The sequence below is a fragment of the Setaria italica genome, chromosome VI (assembly GCF_000263155.2).
Source record: "Setaria italica strain Yugu1 chromosome VI, Setaria_italica_v2.0, whole genome shotgun sequence".
NCBI classification, from domain to species: domain Eukaryota; kingdom Viridiplantae; phylum Streptophyta; class Magnoliopsida; order Poales; family Poaceae; genus Setaria; species Setaria italica.
In genome coordinates, this window is record NC_028455.1 from 33,519,954 (window position 1) to 33,539,409 (window position 19,456).

Consider the following 19,456-nt stretch of genomic DNA (forward strand, 5'->3'; position numbering starts at 1 on the left):
TCAATGCCGAAACCAGAATAATCTCTGTGGCGTCGCAGATTAGTCTTCCACAAAAAAACTTTTAAAGCAAATAACAATGAGCCTGTAACTGCAACTTCAAGCGCATTGCAGACAATATAGCTTGCACAATGCTAGAGTTTCAGGCAAAAGCTCAACGAATCAAGGAATATGTCCTAAATTTTCCACAACGAATCATGCAACAGTACCATCCGTACAATCTCTTACAAGGCCTGTATAGTCAATTGTGTCCCTTTCCATTCATAGTTTGATCCAAGCAAAAGGCAACAGCAATGGGATATGAATCAGCCTGACCAGATCGACCGTAACAACTCTAACTTTGTACAAGTTGCAGTCAGTTTGAACCCCCTACAAAAATGGACTTGATCAAGAGCCTAAACATGTACACTGAGTGAATCTTCCAACCAAAGAATATGCTAGCTAATCTCATTCATCTGCATGTTTTGTGACTGTTATTTTGATGAGTACGTCGGATCTTTGTGCTAGCCATGTCTTAGCCTTCCACCTTCTCATAGAAAAGAATGTATGCCTCGCGCTTGAGAACTTCTTCTAGAGTGGCTTCTCTGATGTTACCGTCGTCTGCACAAAACCATGAGGAAGAGCAGCTGCTCTCCTGTTGCTGATTTTCAAGCCTTCTTGCTCTCACGTAAGCAACATAGTGTCCTGCATTCATTGACGGTCCACCAATGTGCTCTACCACACCAGCTAGACGATAGAAAGATTTGTCTTTGTCCACGGAACTGAATATTAGAGAAAAAAAAGTAGGTAAACCAAATGCATGGCTATAAATGATTGTATTAACTTATCATCGACAATGGTATGCCATTCTTGATCAGAAATCCTAAAAAGCGAATATTGTTCACAAGCAAACCCTACAAATAAAAACCCATACAACAAAAATAATCAACAAATAAAGCTTCACAAATATTAAGAAGGCCATTACATAATATTAGGTTTATATGTATCCATCAATCTTAGAAATATCAGCACAAGAATTATACCAAACACAAAGCATTCAACAGATAAAAAGGCTACAGGGTTAAGGATTTAAAAGGTACCCACAAACACAGAACAAACGAGCTCTAAGATATGATCATTCTAATTTTTTTTAACTTATATGTATATTTATTTTAATATCCAAGGTAAAGTGATACGCTGCCAATATGAATGGGCTTTGTAGCAGATAACCCCCACTCAATTTGTATTCGAATATGACCGGTTCTATAAGACAAGCATTCTACTGCAATTAACTGACTAAAGCAGTTTTTGATCTAAGACAAGATTATGACAGGCAGATAGCACAGGATTCTGGTCAAAATAAGACTGGAGAAAAAAGACACTTAAATTAATTTATTTTTCTCAAGCTGGAACTGCAATTAGTTGGAAACATAGTAGGACCATTTGCATTGACATTTAATTCCCTTTCTTCATAAGCACAAACGAAACATAGCATAGCTTTTGAAAATTTCTCGAGGGGAAGCTGCACAGGCACTGATAAATACTCCTTTATGAACATATTAGAGGTGGCAGTTATGCAATTCCCTTCACAGAATTCAAAAGAGGGAAGCTATCCAAGTTTTAGGAAACGAGCATGCTCTATATGTCCTTCATTTTCATGAAGAATATGCTTGTTTTTAAGCTCTAGCTGTTGAATTGAAAAGTCAAAAACCACTATGCACATAGTATATGGATTACGGAGACATGTCCACATGATCACAAATGAGAACACCACTAGAACATGGAGTCACTAAATAACTCCTTGACCTATAATGACATGTGTTCTAAATGCTATTTTAGAGAAGATATTCTTCAAGCTAGAAGCAATAAGTTAGGCCAAAAAAGAAATCCCTTATGCAATCAGACATGTGATAAAACTGTGTAGAAGTATTAACATTACTATAAAGAATTATCAGTACCTGGGGTCCATGAATCTCCCTACATCAAGATACTCCTTATAGCTCACATGTGTTTCAATTTTATGATGGTCATAGCCATCCTTGATGTACCTCTTAATATGAAGAGTTAATACAGGTGGCAGCTTGGTAATACGAGGTGTTTCAGTAGAACATCCGCTCCTCTCTTTCTGTTCATTTTGGTTGTCTCCTAACTGGCTTGTACTAAGATCCAGCTCTACTTGCTTCCTCCTGTCCTGATTTGGCGTGCTAAGATTTTCACTATGATGAGTGCCCAACAGATTGGTCTGTTTCTCATCTGGAAGGCAACTACTTGCAGCTTCTTGAATACCTTCATGGCATTCAATTTCTTTATCGCCATAACTCATCCCTGAATTTATTCCTTCCGCATTTGCTTCCACTGTTTGTATAATTTCACTCTTTGCATCAGAATCATCTGGTTGCCTATTTGAAGAAGATTTGCATTCTACTGACAAACTGTTTGGTTCAATAGATTCCTCAGTTTGGTCTGCTAACCTGTCTGACTGTTCAGTCTGATTCCCATCAGCTGCTGTGTTATCAGTGGTACTTGCCACCATCTTCTCAGCATTTCCACTTTGATTGGTACTTGGCTCCTCAAGAACCTTGGGACAATAATCACAATTCCGTTCTACCGTCTGTTCTGTAAAAAACAATGATAGACAATCCTCAATTGATGGTATAGAATTGCTAACCTCTACCTCCTTATCATACACGACATCTCTGCTCTGAGCATTTGCTTTGTTTTCTGCAGTGAATTGTACGATTGAAGTGTTCTCCTTGGCTTGTACACTAACTACCAGCTGATTCATGATATCACCAGGATCAGCATTGTCATTTTGATCTACACAGCTGCCTGATGCCATCGGTGCACCATTTTCACTTAGTGGAGCAACCAGTGGAGGTGGACCCATATCTTCTGGACTGTGGGAATCTGTTGTCATCTCAATCAATTGCTCAACTTTCACATTATACAAGTTGTCCGGAACAACACTAACAGACTTTGGTGGTGCTTCAATGATCCCTTGTGAAAGCTCCGAACATGAGACTTTATCCTCCCGAGTCTGCAAAGGATCCTGTATAACATCCTTGCTTTGCCAGATACATTGCACATCAGAAGAATCTGCATAGCCAAGCATATAATACTTAATTTTACCAGAAATAGCAACATCATGCAACAAGTAATTGTCATCCTCTAAGTATTTTTTAGGATCTCTACCCTCCACATTTGAAGCAGCTTTCTTTTGTGAATACCCACACACGATTAAGTTAAGCAACCATTTCCAGTGAAGCTTATTTTTGGAAAAGCAAGCTATATTCTAGTGGCAGTTTTAAATACTACACTAGAGCAAACATTGTTGCCACGTTAATGCTGCTGAACACCCTGCTCATTTATCTATGCACATCCTGAAGGTTTCTTCTTTCTTCAGTCCATGTGGGTAAAGGGGTCCCATTAAACAATTTTCTCCATTTAGAAAGTGTAGGAGACCCAATCCGACTTGTTTTCTTATTGTGACCAAGACAATAAAAATAATAGTGTGAAAGTGTTCCACAGTTTCCTGCATTTTGATTCCTCAACAATGGTGCAGTCTAGGACACTAGGCCATCCCCAGAATCTGCAGTCAGGACTTTTGGATGGATGCAGGAGCGCATAAACTCACCAACTTCCAAAGGCTCAGGTGTTTTCTCCACGGCAACATCTTTCAACTCTGAACCAAGAAGGTCAGAATCACCGCTTTTGGCAACTGATTGGATCTTTTCCGATGTACTCTTCTCATTTGCTGGAATTAATTGAGTAGCAGCCTTATTCGGTTGAGATTTGAGACTCAAGCTTGTTTGTGGTGCTGCAGCACTTCTGGATGGATGCTCCTTTGATGGCAGTGCCAGTGAGAGGTCACGGATCTCATCGTGGGAAGCCTGACTAGATCCACAATATATGCAGGACCGTGTATAAGAGAGTTCACCCCTGAAAATGGAATCAATTACTGTAGGAGCACCTCTTTGCCTGTTAGGAGTCTCAATTTCATTTTCCTCCCTATGCAAAGCATTGCGCAAGGAATCAAGCAGTTCATAGCTGTCGTGCATTTTATAGGGTTCAAACTTGTCAGCATGTAAGCGTATGCTTCTCAAGAGTTTATCTGGGTTCAGCATGCCTCCCACATCATCTGCCACACTTGTCTCCAGAAAAAGCTCCATTAGTGCTAGGCCAAGGTGACCGGACGGAGCATCCGGTCCTAACATAGTTTCCTGCAGCTTATCAAGCACAAGGAGGCACTGCACTATTGCATTCACGTAGCATGTGCTGCCGCGATTCGGTATCCCTCTGATAGCATAGCCTTGCACACTAGATGATCCGAACTCATGGCCATGCCATGTGTCTCCAAGATTCAGTAACCCACTGACAAGACCCGAGTGCACATCAATTCCAAACGCATGACCGCCTGTCTGAATTTCGCCTGGCATTTCCTCCTGCTCTGGATAGACAACCACTTCAGATCCACACTTGAAGCAGAATCCAGCTTGTGGATCGGCGAACATCGCAGCAACCCAATGCTGCTCCTGCTTGGCGTGAGCCTGAGCGTGCCCATATGGGATATAACTCGCCAATTCCCCGCAGGATTGCCGGCCGCAGTCCAGGCACACCAAGATACGGCTATTCACGGACTCCTCCGAACGCTGGCAATCCGCGCAATGCCCTGCGTCATCGGATAGCAATGACGAATCCAAAATCTCCCTGTGAGCACTGTCTTTTGGGACGTGATTGCACCGATCGTTGTCCTCGGTCACCTCCGGCCACTCCTCCCACCGATCCTCCAACGCCGTCGTAGCCAGCAACTCCAGCCGCGGAGTTTTGGCATCCCGCGAGCTCTCGCCCGCCTCCCACCCCCTCGGCCTCGTGTCCCCCATCACGCCTGGAACAACGGAACCACAAGAAACATGAGTCGGATGGATGATGAACCCTACGAATGCGGATAACCCAAGAAAGCCAAGAAAGGGGGGCAAACTAGGGGAAAATCCAAGAAGACGGCGAGAAATCGAACGCCTCGGCGAGGATCATGGACCCGTACGGACCAGGGGCGAACCAAGAAAGCCAAAGGGCCGAGAACCAGAGGAGGGGAAATAATCAAGGACAACCGAAATCGCAACCATTCTGGTAAGGATCATGAACCGTGCGGAGTAGGGGATTAGGCCTGGATGAGAAAAAGGCGAAGAAATAGAGAAGAAAAAACCCATCAGAACAACACGAAAACCGAAACGCTGCCGCGGATTCAAGAACCAAAAACCCATCGAGGCACGCAGAACAGAAGAACCGAGACCGCAACCATTCTGGGTAGGATCAAGAGCCGTACGGGATAGGGGTTGGACCAAGATAGCCGAGACGCGCCGCGAAGAACAAGGGAAGAAAACCCCAACAGCAAAACACCGAAATCGCACGACGTTCCGGCGAGGATCAAGAACTGCGCCGCGGATTCAAGGACCGAAACCATCGACGCAACAAGAACAAACGGTGGGAAGAGGAATGCGCGGGGAAAGCTTACCGCGAGACGGCGATGGGGCCCGGGATCGAGCGGGCTGCGGCCTGCGGCGAGGCCGCGGGGGTTTTGGTGGAGAGAGGGCGGCAGAGAAGCAGATGATTTCGCTCTGGCGTGGCGTTAGTTGAGATTGTTTGTTTGATCGGGGGGCTAGTTGAGATTTGAGAAGCCGTGCGGAGGATGCGGAAGCCGGGAGGCGGTTGGGTTGGCTCTCCCAGGTGGACCAAGCCGTATTTGCAACATGGGCCGAGCGGTGCGGGCCTTTTTAGTCAGAAAAAGAAAAATCCGTGGATTATTATGATCAGAAATTCGGAATTTCCCTTGTTTTTTTTAGCTTATCTTATGTTTGTGCAGGTTAGGGTTAAGGTTGGAGACTTTCCCAAGCTTCTTCGGCGTCAGCTATGTTGATGGTGGGCAGGTTCTGGTGGTGGTCCATGGGCGGGAGGAGCACAACAACGACAGTACTATCCGCAGGAGGTTTGGCATCGGCGAATTTTTCTTTGTTTTCTTATCAATGGCAACACTGAATTCGTGACCTACCACATGGCTGTTGTTCGAAGGAGACTCGATGCTTTCACCGGTGGCGTGTTCATCGGGAATTTGTCCCTCCAAGGAGGTTTCCCTTGGAGGTTAAGAATCCACTTGCTCTTGTATGTGGGCTGGTGTTCTTGGATTCTCTTTGTGTCATTGTTGCTTGTTGGCCGGAGCTTACCGGTGATGCAACTAGCGTCTGTTTTTGATGAAAGTAGAGTTTGCCCAGGACGTTCAACGGTTGAAAAGCACGATGTGATGCTGATGGGCTTAAAATTTGAAGACTCTTCTTCGAATCGGGAATCGGCCCGAAGATTCATTCTAGGTCATCTTCTTCATTGCGGGAGATGGAGGAGGACCAGGTTGCGGCAGCGAAGATCAGCGACGACGACGGGCACTCGATGCTCTTGTAATGGACTTATGTGTAATTTTATCTTCTTTGAGGTACCCGGTCAGGGGCTTGGATGTAAAAGTGATGTGTCAATAAAAATCCAACCCTTTCTAAAAAAAAGAAATTCGGAATTTAAAGGATGTCCAAACCTTCAAGGTGAGCATCTCCAGCAGCCCCAATATCACTTTTACCGTTATCGGGGGAGTTGCTTTTGCAGTCTCCCAATAATCTCATCCCAATCCAACTACTGTATTGGAAGAGTCACAACTCCTCTTTTATTTAGGGAGAGTTAGGGTGAATTATTGGGATGTCCCAATAATTATTGGGAAAAGGAAAAGGTAGTCTGCTGGAGCACTATTTTCTTATCACTCTCTAAATATGGTAGTTGAATTATGAAAGGAAGACTACTCTCATCTCCACGGATGCCTAGGAACAAAGGTGGGAACAAACAGGTAGCTGACTGTCCAACACTCCAACTATCGTTCAAGTGGCACCCAACGAGAAGTTTTTGTGATCAAACATTAACGCTGAAACAAGAACAATCACGGGGAGGAAAGAAGAAAGTATCTGGCACTGCAGACTGCTCTTCGGTAAAAACTAAGTCAAAATATGCGCAACTTCAAAGTTTTATATAAATCATATTGCAGACAATGTAGCTTGCCCAACACATCAAGGAATATGTTCTAAATTCTCCACAACGTAATGTAAACCATATATCATATAACAGTAGCATCCAACACAACCTTACAAAGCCTGTATGATTTGCCAATCTGACCAATGCCACGTGTCTTATTCTATTCACAGTTTGATCCTAAAAGGCAAAAAGTAATTGGAAAAACCGGTTTAGCTGTGTCGAGAAGACCACCAAAAAAACCTCCAATGTGGTACCAATTACAGTCAGTTTGAAGCCCTGCGACAAAAATGAGCTTCATCGAGAGCTTGTTCTACTATGTACACCAACTGAATCCTTGTGACTGCATTCTGATTAGTTGTGAGATCTTATGCTAGCCATGTCTTAGCCTTCCACCCTCTCATAGAAAAGAATGTAAGCCTCGCGCTTGAGAACTTCTTCTAGAGTCACTTGGCTGATGTATCTATCGTCTGCACAAAACCATGAGGATGAGCAGCTGCTCTGCTGTTGCTGATTTCCAAGCTTTCTTGCTCTCACGTAAGCAACATAGTGTCCTGTAACCAAGGACTTGCTGCCACGGTGCTCTACAACACCAGCTAGACGATAGAGGGAATTACCTTTGTCCACAGAGCTGAGTATTGGAAAAAACAAAGCAAAGTTAAACCAAATGTATGGCTATAAATTATTGCAACTGGTTATGAAAATGACATGCCTCTCTTGGTCATACATCCTCATTAACTGAACACTGTCAACAAGAAACCTCTAACAGATCTACCAGATAAATACCCATGACCATGATCCTTCTCAAGTGATTAATCATATAACAATGAATAATTCAACAAATAAAGGCTCTACAATTATTAAAAAAAAACTATGTCATCTGAATATTGGAGAACACAAAGCAAGATTAAACCAAATGTGTGGCTATAAATTATTGTAACATGTTATGAAAATGCCATTCCTTTCTTGGTCATGACTGAACATGGTCAACAAGAGACGTCTATCAGATATACACCATGATCCTTCTCAAGTGATTAGTCATCCAACAATGAATATTTCAACAAATAAAGGCTCTAAAATTATTAAGAACGCCATTACAAAGTACTAGGTTTATTTTAGGCATTTATCTTTGAAATAACAACACCAGGAAGTCAGAACTGTAGCTAATATCCAACTCTCCAAAAAAAGAAAGGCTGCTATGTTAGGCATTTAAAAGGCACCTACAGACACAGACATAATGAGCTCTTAGATATCATAAATCTAATTTACAGTGAAGTAAGCGATATAGTGATTGGTTTTGTAGCAGATGACTTGTGTGTTCCCCATCATATTCAAATGTGATTGGTTTTGTCATACAAATAAACTCAATTACAACTGGTTCACTGAAGCATTTTCCAACCAAAGACAGATTATGGAAGGTAGGTTCAACATGGTGCTGGTCAAAATCAAACTAGAAAAGAACTACAAATATACACAGCAGCTCTCCTGTGTATTGTAAAAAAAAAAAGAAGAAGACTGTAGAAAAGAACATTTACTTCAGATGCTGTGTGAGAACAAATGAAACCTCTACTTCAGTCGCAAACTGGAATTACAGCTAGTTTAAAAACATAGATCTCTGTGTGTGAACAGATGAAAAATACACAGAGCTGCACAGGTTCCAACAGATGCACCTTTTTAGACATGTTACCAATGGCATCTTTACAATTCCTTCACATAGTTCCAAGTTCAAAATAGTGTGTCATGGAAGTACCATATGCAGTGGCCCATTCCCCTCATTTATGAAAGGGCGATGTATTTTGAATCTGATAAGATGCTGGTAACTTATGAACCCTTGTTGTATGGCCTTTTTTTCTTCTCAACCTTTCAATACCGCTGCATATTTTACTACACATAAAACTTCTTCCTTTCTCTCTATGCACAAATTATTACTTTGCCTATTCATTTTACTATTATTTTGTTACAGCTGTTTAGTGAATATAATAAATTACTTACAAGGACCTACATTCTTTTATCACCCATTACCGCGCTGCTGAATACAAATGTTTCCAAGGCAATTAGACCAGTTGTTCAATTTTCTTTATTCTAAATCAGATTAATCCGCACAGATAAAGATAAGTAGATTTGTCCTAAATGACCTCTATGCAAATGAGGGAAATTATCCAATTTTGACCTCTATGCAAATAAGGGAAATTATCCAATTTTCCAGGAACTTACCATACTCTACGCCATTCATTTTTTGCGCAATATGATAGCATGCTTGTTTTAAGACTCTAGTAGTTTATTGCAAAATCTAATGTGTACATAGTATATGGTTACAAGTCCACACAATCACAAATGAGAACGCCAAAATATGGATAAACAACTAAATGGCCAGCACTGACATGTGCTCTTAAGCCTTTGTTTAGAGAATTCTGTGTATTGTTGAAGCTAATAGAAACAAAATGGAGAGAAAAGGCTAATGCATTTAGAAACTTATTAGAGCTTAGAACTGCACAGATGTACAAGATATTATTGTGAAGAACTATCAGTACCTTGGGTCCATGAATCGCCCTACATCAAGATACTCCTTAAATCTCACATGCTCACTCATTTTAAGCCTGACTTCGTAACAGGTGAAAGCTCTCTTAAGCTGAAGAGTTAATACAGGCGGCAGTTTCTTAAAAAGATTTGTTTGAATACCATCTCCAACATTATCTTCCTGCTCATTTTTTTTGTCTTTCAATTGGTATGAACTATGATCCATCGCTAATTGCTCCGTCATGTCCTGATACACTTCACTATTATTGGCTCTGAACTTGTTATGCTGCAACTCATGTTCTTTACTAGTTATGCTGCGAGCAGTAGAGTCTTTTTCACCACAACTCATCCCTGAGCTTGTTCCTTCAGTGATTCTATCCACTGTTTGTATAATTTGACTCTGTTCATCAGATGCATGAGGTTGCCTATTTGAAGATGATTTGCATTCTACTGACAAATTACTCAGTCCACTAGATTTCTCATTTGAGCGTACTGTCCTGTCTGATTGTTCAGTCTGGTCCCCAACAACTTTTGTGTCTTCATTGGCGCTTCCCACCATCTGCTCACCATTTTTACTTTGGTTGGCACTGGCCTGCTTCTGTTCCTTGGCACAATTATCACAGCGCCAACATATCAGTCCTTCATGAAACAGTAACAAGCAGTCTTCAATCGATCCTATTGAATCTGCGGTCATCTCATTCATTTCCTCAACTTTGACATCAGACACGTTATGAGGAAGAAAACTAACAGATTTTACTGGCACCTCAATGATCCTTTGCGGAAGTTCAAAACGTGAGACCTCGTTCTCCTGAGTCTGCAAAGGACTGTGTACAGCATCCTTGCTTTGACAGATACGTTGCGCTTCAGTGAAATCTGCAGAACCAAGCATATAATATTTTATTTTATTTTATCTGCAGTATCGACACCATGCAACCAGCAACTGTCATCTACATATTTTTTAGGATCTTTATCCTCCACATTTGTAGTAGCTTTCTTTTCAAGAATCCCACACATAATTAAGTTAAGAAACCATTTGGAGCAAAATTTATTATATCGAAGGCAAGCACCCGACATCCCAAGCTATATTCCAATGGCAGTTTTAGCTACTACACTACGGCAAACTACATTGCCATGTTAATACTGCTGAAAAGATCCTGCTCGCTTTTGTATACACATTCCGAAGGTTTTCCTGAAATTTTTCTTCTGTCCATGTGTGCAAAGGGCCCTCAAACAATTTTCTCCATTTAGAAAGTGTAGGACACCTATTCCAAAAAACGAAACTTTTTTCTTTTGTTGAGCGAGATAACCAATAAAAAATGCAGTTTCATAGTGTCCACAGTTCCTGCATTTTGAATCCTCAAAAGTGGTATGAACAGTCAAGGCTTTTCAGTAGGTACAGGAGTGCGCATAAACTCACCAACTTCCAAAGGTTTAGGTGTTTCCTCCAAAATCACCTCTTTCAATTCTGAACCAAGAAGATGAAAATCACCACTTTCAGCAACTGTTTGCATCTTGTCCAAGTTACTCTGCTCATGTGCTGGAAATAATTGAACAGCAATATTCATCTGTCGAGATTTGAGACTCTCGCTTGTTTGTGGTGATGCAACACTTTTGGTTGGATGCCCCACTGATGGCATTGGCAGTTCCAGATCATAGAAGAAAGCATGGGTAACTGATTTAGTTCCACACTTGCAGGATAGTATCTGAGACAGCTCAAACCCAAAAATGGAATTGATAAATGTAGGAGCAGTGGTTTTCCTTTCAAAATTTTTAATTGCCATCTCCTCTTCATTCAAACCATTACACAGGGAAGAAAGCAATTCGTGGCTGTCATGCATAAGACCACCTATGAAGTCCCGATTCTGCATGCATACACATGCCAAGATTTTCTGTGGGTTCAGCAAGCCTCCTGCAGCACTTGTCGTCTCCTCATAAAGCTCCTTGAGTGCCAACGCACAGAGACCCTTATCATCCGGTTCTAACAGCCTTGCCCGCAGTTTATCAAGCGCAAGGAGGCACTGCAGAATTGCATTCATGTAGCATGTGTTTGCGATATTTGGTATCCCTTTGATAGCATAGCCTTGCGTATTAGCTGATCCGAACTCATGGTTGTGCCGTCTGTCTCTGAGATTCGGTAACCCACTGATAGGACCGGGGACCACACCAAACCCAGATGCACGACCTTCTGCCTGAATTTGGCCCGTCATTTCCATCACGCCTGGAACATAGGAACCACAAGAAAGAAGAATGTGTAAACCCATTCAACCCGAAACCACCAAACATGCGACAACCCTACAAATGCGGATGATCCAAGAAAGCTAAAGAATTTTGGGAAATCGGAGAAACCCCCCCGCCCCCCAAGAAGACGAGAAATCGAACACTCCTGCGAGGATTAAGATTCAAGAACCGCACCCCAAGACCTGTACGGACCATTCATGGTACCAAGAAGTTCAGAGGCTGCATGTAAGAGGGAAAAAATAGCAGAACACGAAATCAGCAAACGTTATGACGAGGATCGAGAACGGCGCCGCGGATTCAAGAAGCAGAAAAACCATGGAGCCACATAGAACAAACGACAGGACTAGAAATGCCCGGGGAAAACATACCACAACGCAGCCGGGGCACGCGCTTCGGTAACGAACTGACAACATCGCGGATCACATCCATTCCAATCACACGACCATCAACCTCAAATTCGGCCGGCATTCCCACCTCAGCATTGCACTTGAAGCAGTATCCTTTTTCTGCATCATCGTACAGAGCAGCAACCCAGTGTCGCTTCTTCATGGCGTGCGCCCGAGAGTGTCCAAACGGGTACTCAATCCCCCCAACCCCACAGCAGAGATGCCGGCCGCACTCCAGGCACATCAAGATACTGCTCTCCTCGGGCCGTTGCTTACGGTAACGGCGACCCTTCGCGTCCTCGCGCCGACAACCCACGCACTTCCCTGCGTCATTCTTGGATAGCAACGACGAACTCAACCTCGTGCGAGCACTGAAAGTGAGGACGTGGTTGCACCGATTGTTGCCGCTGGTCCCCTCCGCCCCCTCCTCCACCAGATTGCTCGCCTCCGGCGCCGACGCCGCGGCAGCCAGAGCCGGCAGGTCCAGGCGCGGAACCTTCGCCTTCCGCGGGCTCCCTTCCAGCTCCCCCTTCGGCGGCGTCTTCTTCCCCATCGCGCCTGGAGCAAAGGAGCCACGAGAAAGAAGAGCCGCGTGAGTCCATCAAACCCAAAACCACCAAACAATCAAGAACGCTGCGGAATGCGCATGACCCAGGAAAGCCAGAGAGGCGGGGAAACAGGAGGAAAATCCAAGAAAACGGTGAGGAATCGAGCGTTCCGCCGAGGACCAAGAACTGCTGCCAAGAACCGTACGGACGAGGGATGAACCAAGAACGCAAAAGGGCGGAGAACCAGAGGGAATAAGGATCGATCAAGAACAACCGAAACCGCAACCATTCTGACTAGGATCAAGAGCCGACGGGCCAGGGATTGAACCAAGAAACCTGAAAGGCGGAGAACCAGAGGGTTGGGGCGAAAATGAAATCAATCGAGAAGGCGCGCGAAACGAAAACCATTCTGGCGGGGGGGATCAATTCAAGAACGGCGACCCCGGATTCCGGGATCCGAACCAGTAAAACACCAATCCACCGAGCGAGGAAGAGAATCGGAGGAACAGCGCCGGGGGAAAGGCTTACCGGAAGACGGCAGGGCCGCTCGGGTTCGTGCGGCGAGCCCGGGAGGGAAGGGGAAGGGGGTTTGGAGAGGGAGGGGCGGCAGAGAAGCAAATGATTTCGCGCTGGTTTCTTCCGTTGGTGCGGTTGGGGTTTTGTGGGGGAGATAGAGACGGGTTGGTGGCTCCTGTTATTGGGCTGCAGAGATGGACGAGTTAGTTGGGCGGGGCCGTGCCACGTTGGGCCATGCGCAAGCCTCCTTTGCCAAGCTTAGCCTGGCCCAGGTTCCATTTGGATTTACTCAATCCTCCATTTTTTTTTTGAAACTATAGGGACCATCATTGACTGATGCAGCCATTTTATGGCTCACACAACCTACAAAAGGCAGGGACTATTCATGTTGGAAATTAGGCACAAATAAACCCAACCACATGCAGTATATGTTAAGATTCATGGGGGCATTTCCGGAAGATATGGATGTTTGAAGCTTGTATCCAAAGAAATTAAGAAATTTTTAAAACGAGAAACAAAGCGCATTTTCTTTTTCATCAAATAAAAAAAACCAAATGTTTTGAAATCTAGCCACAGTCAGGGTTGCAATCTAGCCCTAGAAACAGCTCACATTTGGCTCTCATTCTGCAATTAATCCTAAGGTTCTTGGCATGCCAAATATCGGTTGCAAATTAACTGCTAACAAAGTGCTTAGATACAAACATCCCCAGCTCAAATTTGGTGTTGACAGACGTAACGCATGCGCATGCCTATATAAGGCAACGTGGACCTCTATTGTCTTCCCATTTGCCTCCATTATTCCTCCAAGCCCCTGTCCCTCTCTCAATGCGCAATGCATACGTATCACAAAGGGTTCTTTCTCTAGATTTCGGTGGGGATTGAGTTGTTTCTTGTGAAATTCCTGGGGAATTCAGGCTGGTCCGAAGGTAATGCATCACACTTCTCGGTTTCTCCTGCTCTTGATCCATACGCATGCATATTCTTACCTCACCATTCTGCATCTGCCTTGTCTTCCCATGCTTGCAATTTGGGGATATTTTGCATGCAATCATATATTCAATGGACCATACATTTGTCAATTCGTCATTTCGTCTATCGGATTCAAATACTCAAACAAAGATGTGGCCAATTCGAGCCATCTGTTTTTTGAAGAACAGATGCCATAAATAGATTTCAATCTTCTAAATATAAGCACCGCAACGTGAGCGTGATGAGCAATGCAGGGCAATCAGGGGAGGCGAGAGGAAGAGCAAGAAAAGCCGGCGGTCCAAACAATCGACAATTAATGGAGGAGAAGAAGAAGGACCTGCTCCGGAAGCTGACGATCATCTCGATCCCGTTCGTGTTCGTGGCGATCCCTTCGGTGGTGATCATCGTGGGCATGCTGTCCCCGCACGCGGCGGAGCCCCGGGACGACGGCTCGGCGCCGGCGCCGCCGGGGCGGAACCACTCGGTGTCGATGCTGAGCACCATGACGGGGGGCCAGATGATCCTCAGCTGCCGCGCCGCCTTCTCCGGCAACTGGGAGTACTTCCACTACTTCATCCTCGACCCCTACAAGCCCCAGCAGGCCTTCTTCCAGCCGCAGGCCGATCCCTACGTCATCTTCTGCAAGTGGGGCTACATGGGCAACTTCCTCCAGGACGTCGTCGTCTTCAACAGCACCGCCGCCTGGGCGCCGCAGTGCCGCGTCGACCGCGGCGGGTGCCGATACCTCTTCCAGGACGGCCACATGTTCCTCGTCACCGGGAAGCACTTGCGCCACGGCCCCGTGCCGGCGGCGAAGGTGTCGGAGTCGGAGGAGGATCCGGGAGCGCCGGCGCCAGCGCCGGGTCCGGCCCCATCATTGGCTCCGGCGGCTTCGCTTCCGGCCGCCGCGCCGGCGCCAAGGCAGGGGCGGGAGAAGACGCTGGTGGGGGACGTGGTGCTCAGGGAGTGCCGGCACGTGCTCGGGGTGTTCCCCACCATGTGCCGGACGAAGCCGCACCACCACGAGTACGTCGGCAAGATCATCGGCCGCTGGCGGTGGTGGTTCAACTACTAGCTCACCTGCTAATGGCAGATTGCCATCGATGAACATGAATGGCACCCGTTGCAGGAAAAACGAGACGATGAACTGTATGTAACTAACAAGGACACGATGTGTAGATACAGATTTACTGAATTGGAATCCGTAACTACTAGTAACTACTAGTAATTTGCGTTGATTGTATCCCTACTTCTCATATCTCATATCCGTGTACACTGGTACAGCAAAAAATCCTATGCCACAGGCCAAGGATCACTGGATCAGATGAGAAATGATGGCCAAGGACCAAGGTGAGGGGCACAGAGGTTAGGGAGTGGCTGAGCAACAAACAAATAGGCGCGAGCAGGAGGAACTTGAAGGATGACAGGCAGGGCAGGAGGAACTATTACAATGGCGGGTAGAAATATGACGAAAGCGAGAACCCAAGGAAGAGGAGGCCTCCGATGGTCGCTACCGTGCCCTGAGATATCTTGGACGCCAGCATGCTGCCACCCACCACCGCGATCGATGTGCAGATGGTGTGCCCCAAGGTTGCTCCCGTAGCGACACCAATCGCGTTCTTGTGCGTCGCCAGCTGCATTGAAGTCAATGCTCAAAGTTCAGTTACGATTTTGTTTGTGGGTTAAATTATGAATTTGGGTGGACATGGAAGAGCTTGGAGTTTGATTAGAAGATGTAACTGAGCCATACCGCGATCGTAGCTATCTGACTCCGGTCACCCCACTCCGCTAGGAAGGTCAACACAAATGACTGAAACCAAAACAAGGAATACATAAAATCAGTTAAAAACATTAGACAGGTGCAGCATCAGCGATGATATGTTTTAAGCATTGCACATCAACTACTAGAGTTAACACAAACAAGCACTGTTGAAAAGGATTGTAGATCCTCTCGAAGAAAGTAAAATGATTGCAGAATCAGATGCCAGTAAACAAAAGTTTCTGAGAAATGAAATAGCGTAAAATGAGAAGGGAGGGAAATCTACCTCCAAGAAAATAGGAGTGCAGAATCTTGAGAAAACACGTCTAAATGTTGACTTCCCTTGACCTGCTTCCAGCTTTTCCTCTACCTGTATGTGTCAAAAAATAAATAACATATAAGCTGAACAGAGACTGATCATGACAACTAACAGGTCTCTATAACTAATGCGCACAGTAGGGATACACAAAATAGCACAACTATACAGCACAAAATGTCATCTTGCCAAGTAAGGAATAGTTAGTTGCGTAACTCTTTATATCAGAAATTAACTTTCAACTTTCAAGCACGGTACGATCCTGAATAGTAACTTTTAGGAAACTCTGAGTAATTATGGACTTAAGTCCTTTACACTATATGTCTATATCTAGCACAGATGGGTGCTGCCTGTTATGTAAATAAAAAGAGGGTGGAGGGCTGATAAGAAATTATACATACTTCTTCTATTTCCTTTTTCTGTGATGCCTTGGAATCTGACCTCCAGGCAATGTACAGCAGACGAAGCCCAAAGAACGCGTAAAGGACTGAAACACAAAAATACCAAAAGAGGAGATACGACATCACTGAATGAACTGGTGCACGCTACAGAAGAACAGAACTAAACTGATATTCCGGTTACATATCATAGCTAAAAAGATCATGAGATTAAAAGTATTTGTGTCCAAAAGAGTATCTACATACACCCAAGAGAGGACCTTTGAAGCTCAATAAGTTCTTTGTACCATTCTTTGTTTCCAGTGATTAAATTTAGAATTTGCTCTTATAATGAATATCCATGATTAAGGAGTGGCCTAACAAATGTACTCATTCACTAACTTCATTGAAAGAAGAACCTATACGTTGGTCTGTTATGTACAGTTCCAATTACGAGGCACTTGGATGCAACAAAAATTAGCAGCATACTGTGGAGAAGCATAAATATTCAATCATATAACACCGTGACAATTTGTACTAGTTCTATTTCCTTACATTTATGCACCCCAGTAAATTTCAAGTATACATATCTAAAACCTGAATTTTAATTTGAGTACATGCATGTATGTAACATCTAGTGTACCACTTCAGGTGGACTGAAACAAATAGTAATCAACAGTTTTTACTACTCATTTCTTCCGATGGTTGGATCATTATTCCCCAACCTCTACGACCTCTACCAGTCAGTTTTGACATACCAGTTGCTGCGCTGTTAGTGTGCTTCCTTGATATCAAGTTTGGAACAATTCTGCCTAGCCCAGTTGACAACACCTGAAAGAAGGCAACACCAAGCCCAATGAAGGATCAGTTAGACCAAACCTGAATCCATTTTAGTCCACCACAACACCTGAAATAAGGCAAACAGCCAAAGCTTCAGTTTCACCTACTGTCATAACGAACAGCGCCGACAGCGCGCCAGAGAGCACCGTCGACTTGGGGTGCCGCATCGCCATCAGCGCCGCGATGATGAACGTCTCGTCGCCAATCTTCAGGCCAGAAGACACAGAAAATTCAGAAACATGTTCCGAGGGACGTATACACGCAGGAGCAGAAGCAAGCCCAGGGATGGACGCCGGCGCCGCGGCAATCTCACCTCGCTGACGACGATCATGGACAGGCTGGCGAAGAAAGCATCGAAGAGCCCCAGCCCCGGCTCCTGCGCCCCCGCCGCGGCCCCGCGCGCCCGCGCCGTGTGGAGGAACATCTGAGAAGGATAACACACGGGAGGGAGGCGTTCAGAGATACGTACTAGACAAACCCAGCCTTCAGAGCAAATGCTCTGGCTTGTCCAGACTTCAGACACACAGCATGCACATGCTCACCTTTGTGCGGCGGTCCAGGCGGGCGGCGCCAGCGCCGGTGCCATTCGCGGCAGCGCCATCAGCAACCTGACGACAGGAACGCAGAACCCGGAACGCAAGACTGTAAGAGCCCTGCGCGGAGACGAAACGGGGGAAGGACGGGGAGCTGGTGGGAAATGCTGACCTGGTCCGCGCCAGCGGCGGCGGAGGCGGAAATGGAAACGGAGAGGGCGAGGGCGACGAGGAGGGCCGCGGCGGGCGCGCGCCCGTGCATCGCGACGGAGCGGGAGACGAGGTGAGATCCGTGCGGCAGGTCGGGCGGGGGGGCTGTCGGCGCGGCGAGGCGGGGACGGGATCTCGGAGGAGTGGCGCGGAGTAGGGGCAGCCAGCCGGGCGACCCGCGTGCGGCGTCGGGATGGCCGAGGAGTTAAAAGGAGCGGAGGCGACGGGCCCACCCTGAACACTGCCCGTTCCGCGTTCCCTTCCCGTGCCATTCGCGTCGGGCTCCACCTTGCCGCCGACGCGCCGTGCCGTTTAGGAAACGAAATTCAGCCAAAATTCAGATAAAATCAGCCTCGAACATCTTGACGAATTTTTGAAAGACCATTTCCGTTCAAACTTTTCGTCAGAAAGTGTTGCTTGAGGCGAACAGGATTCGGAAACTTTTCGTCAGAAATGCAGAATCCACACCGAGTATCCTTGTAGTACGTATCTTCTTTCAGAGTGTCTCGAGCACTCAAATTGAGTTGGCGTACGCCAACTTCCGCCGAACCTGCTCACCAGAGGATTCTTTTATTCACCCTTTGACGCTCCCGTTAGGTTGGATCTCACGTAACGACGTTGACGCGTGCACACACGTGAATGTGCGACGAATCTGGTGATGCTCACTCCGAAGCTGCCGCAGCATCAACGAAAAAAAATTGCTTTGACCAGGGTTACGGACCTAGGGTTCTTTGCTTCATGCAGTGTGAAAACTGAATCCCCCAATCCCTGGTACCTCTGATACGCAATGACTTTGGAATGAACGTTTAACTACCAAATTATAATTCTTCAGCTCTCCTTTTTGGAAAATAAAATGAGTCATTCCCTCTCTCTTATGTACTGTCAGTTAGACAGTTACTACATAGTGTATTTGATGTCTGTCCAAAAACCGAATCCCACTGTCTTTGTTTCTATCTTTCGCCCACCGACAGCCAGAGTGTCATTCCTTGGCATCGGATATGAGTGAGTACTCGCTCGTGCTAACAAAAGCATAACCAAGTTCTTGGATAATCCAGCCAACTTTTGGAGCTGACCAAACCTTCTAGGACGATGCCAGTTCTTAGATAATCCAACCAAAGAGGTTACCATGAAAAAAAACTGCAGCAATAATTTTTCGCATTTCCTGGATCCTGCCAAGTCAGTAATCTGAACTTATATCACAATGGCACATAA

The 19,456-nt window shown here is 45.4% G+C and overlaps 4 protein-coding genes across 4 annotated transcripts; 1 reads left to right on the forward strand and 3 right to left on the reverse strand.

The window, feature by feature from the left end:
* Positions 1-1,927: 1,927 nt before the first annotated feature.
* Positions 1,928-4,856, reverse strand: LOC101763174 (ubiquitin carboxyl-terminal hydrolase 2-like). Its single transcript, XM_022827799.1, has 2 exons — positions 3,611-4,856; positions 1,928-3,072 (listed from the first exon to the last, which is right to left on the reverse strand). Exons 1-2 carry the CDS (start codon positions 4,854-4,856, stop codon positions 1,928-1,930), a joined length of 2,391 nt encoding a protein of 796 aa, XP_022683534.1.
* A 2,225-nt stretch (positions 4,857-7,081) lies between these two features.
* Positions 7,082-13,353, reverse strand: LOC101763580 (ubiquitin carboxyl-terminal hydrolase 2). The gene is made up of 4 exons (XM_022827442.1): positions 13,253-13,353; positions 12,159-12,734; positions 9,567-11,770; positions 7,082-7,666 (listed from the first exon to the last, which is right to left on the reverse strand). Exons 2-3 carry the CDS (start codon positions 12,727-12,729, stop codon positions 10,929-10,931), a joined length of 1,413 nt encoding a protein of 470 aa, XP_022683177.1. The 5' UTR covers positions 12,730-12,734; positions 13,253-13,353; the 3' UTR covers positions 7,082-7,666; positions 9,567-10,928.
* Positions 13,354-13,936: 583 nt separating this feature from the next.
* LOC101753991 lies at positions 13,937-15,311 on the forward strand. The gene is made up of 2 exons (XM_022827854.1): positions 13,937-14,166; positions 14,464-15,311. The coding sequence occupies exon 2, from the start codon at positions 14,526-14,528 to the stop codon at positions 15,282-15,284; it is 759 nt and encodes a 252-aa protein (XP_022683589.1). The 5' UTR covers positions 13,937-14,166; positions 14,464-14,525; the 3' UTR covers positions 15,285-15,311.
* A 50-nt stretch (positions 15,312-15,361) lies between these two features.
* LOC101753570 (GDT1-like protein 4) lies at positions 15,362-18,434 on the reverse strand. The gene is made up of 9 exons (XM_004973924.2): positions 18,207-18,434; positions 18,044-18,109; positions 17,815-17,925; positions 17,609-17,707; positions 17,420-17,492; positions 16,686-16,771; positions 16,255-16,338; positions 15,960-16,019; positions 15,362-15,843 (listed from the first exon to the last, which is right to left on the reverse strand). The coding sequence occupies exons 1-9, from the start codon at positions 18,294-18,296 to the stop codon at positions 15,655-15,657; spliced, it is 858 nt and encodes a 285-aa protein (XP_004973981.1). The 5' UTR covers positions 18,297-18,434; the 3' UTR covers positions 15,362-15,654.
* Positions 18,435-19,456: the final 1,022 nt, after the last annotated feature.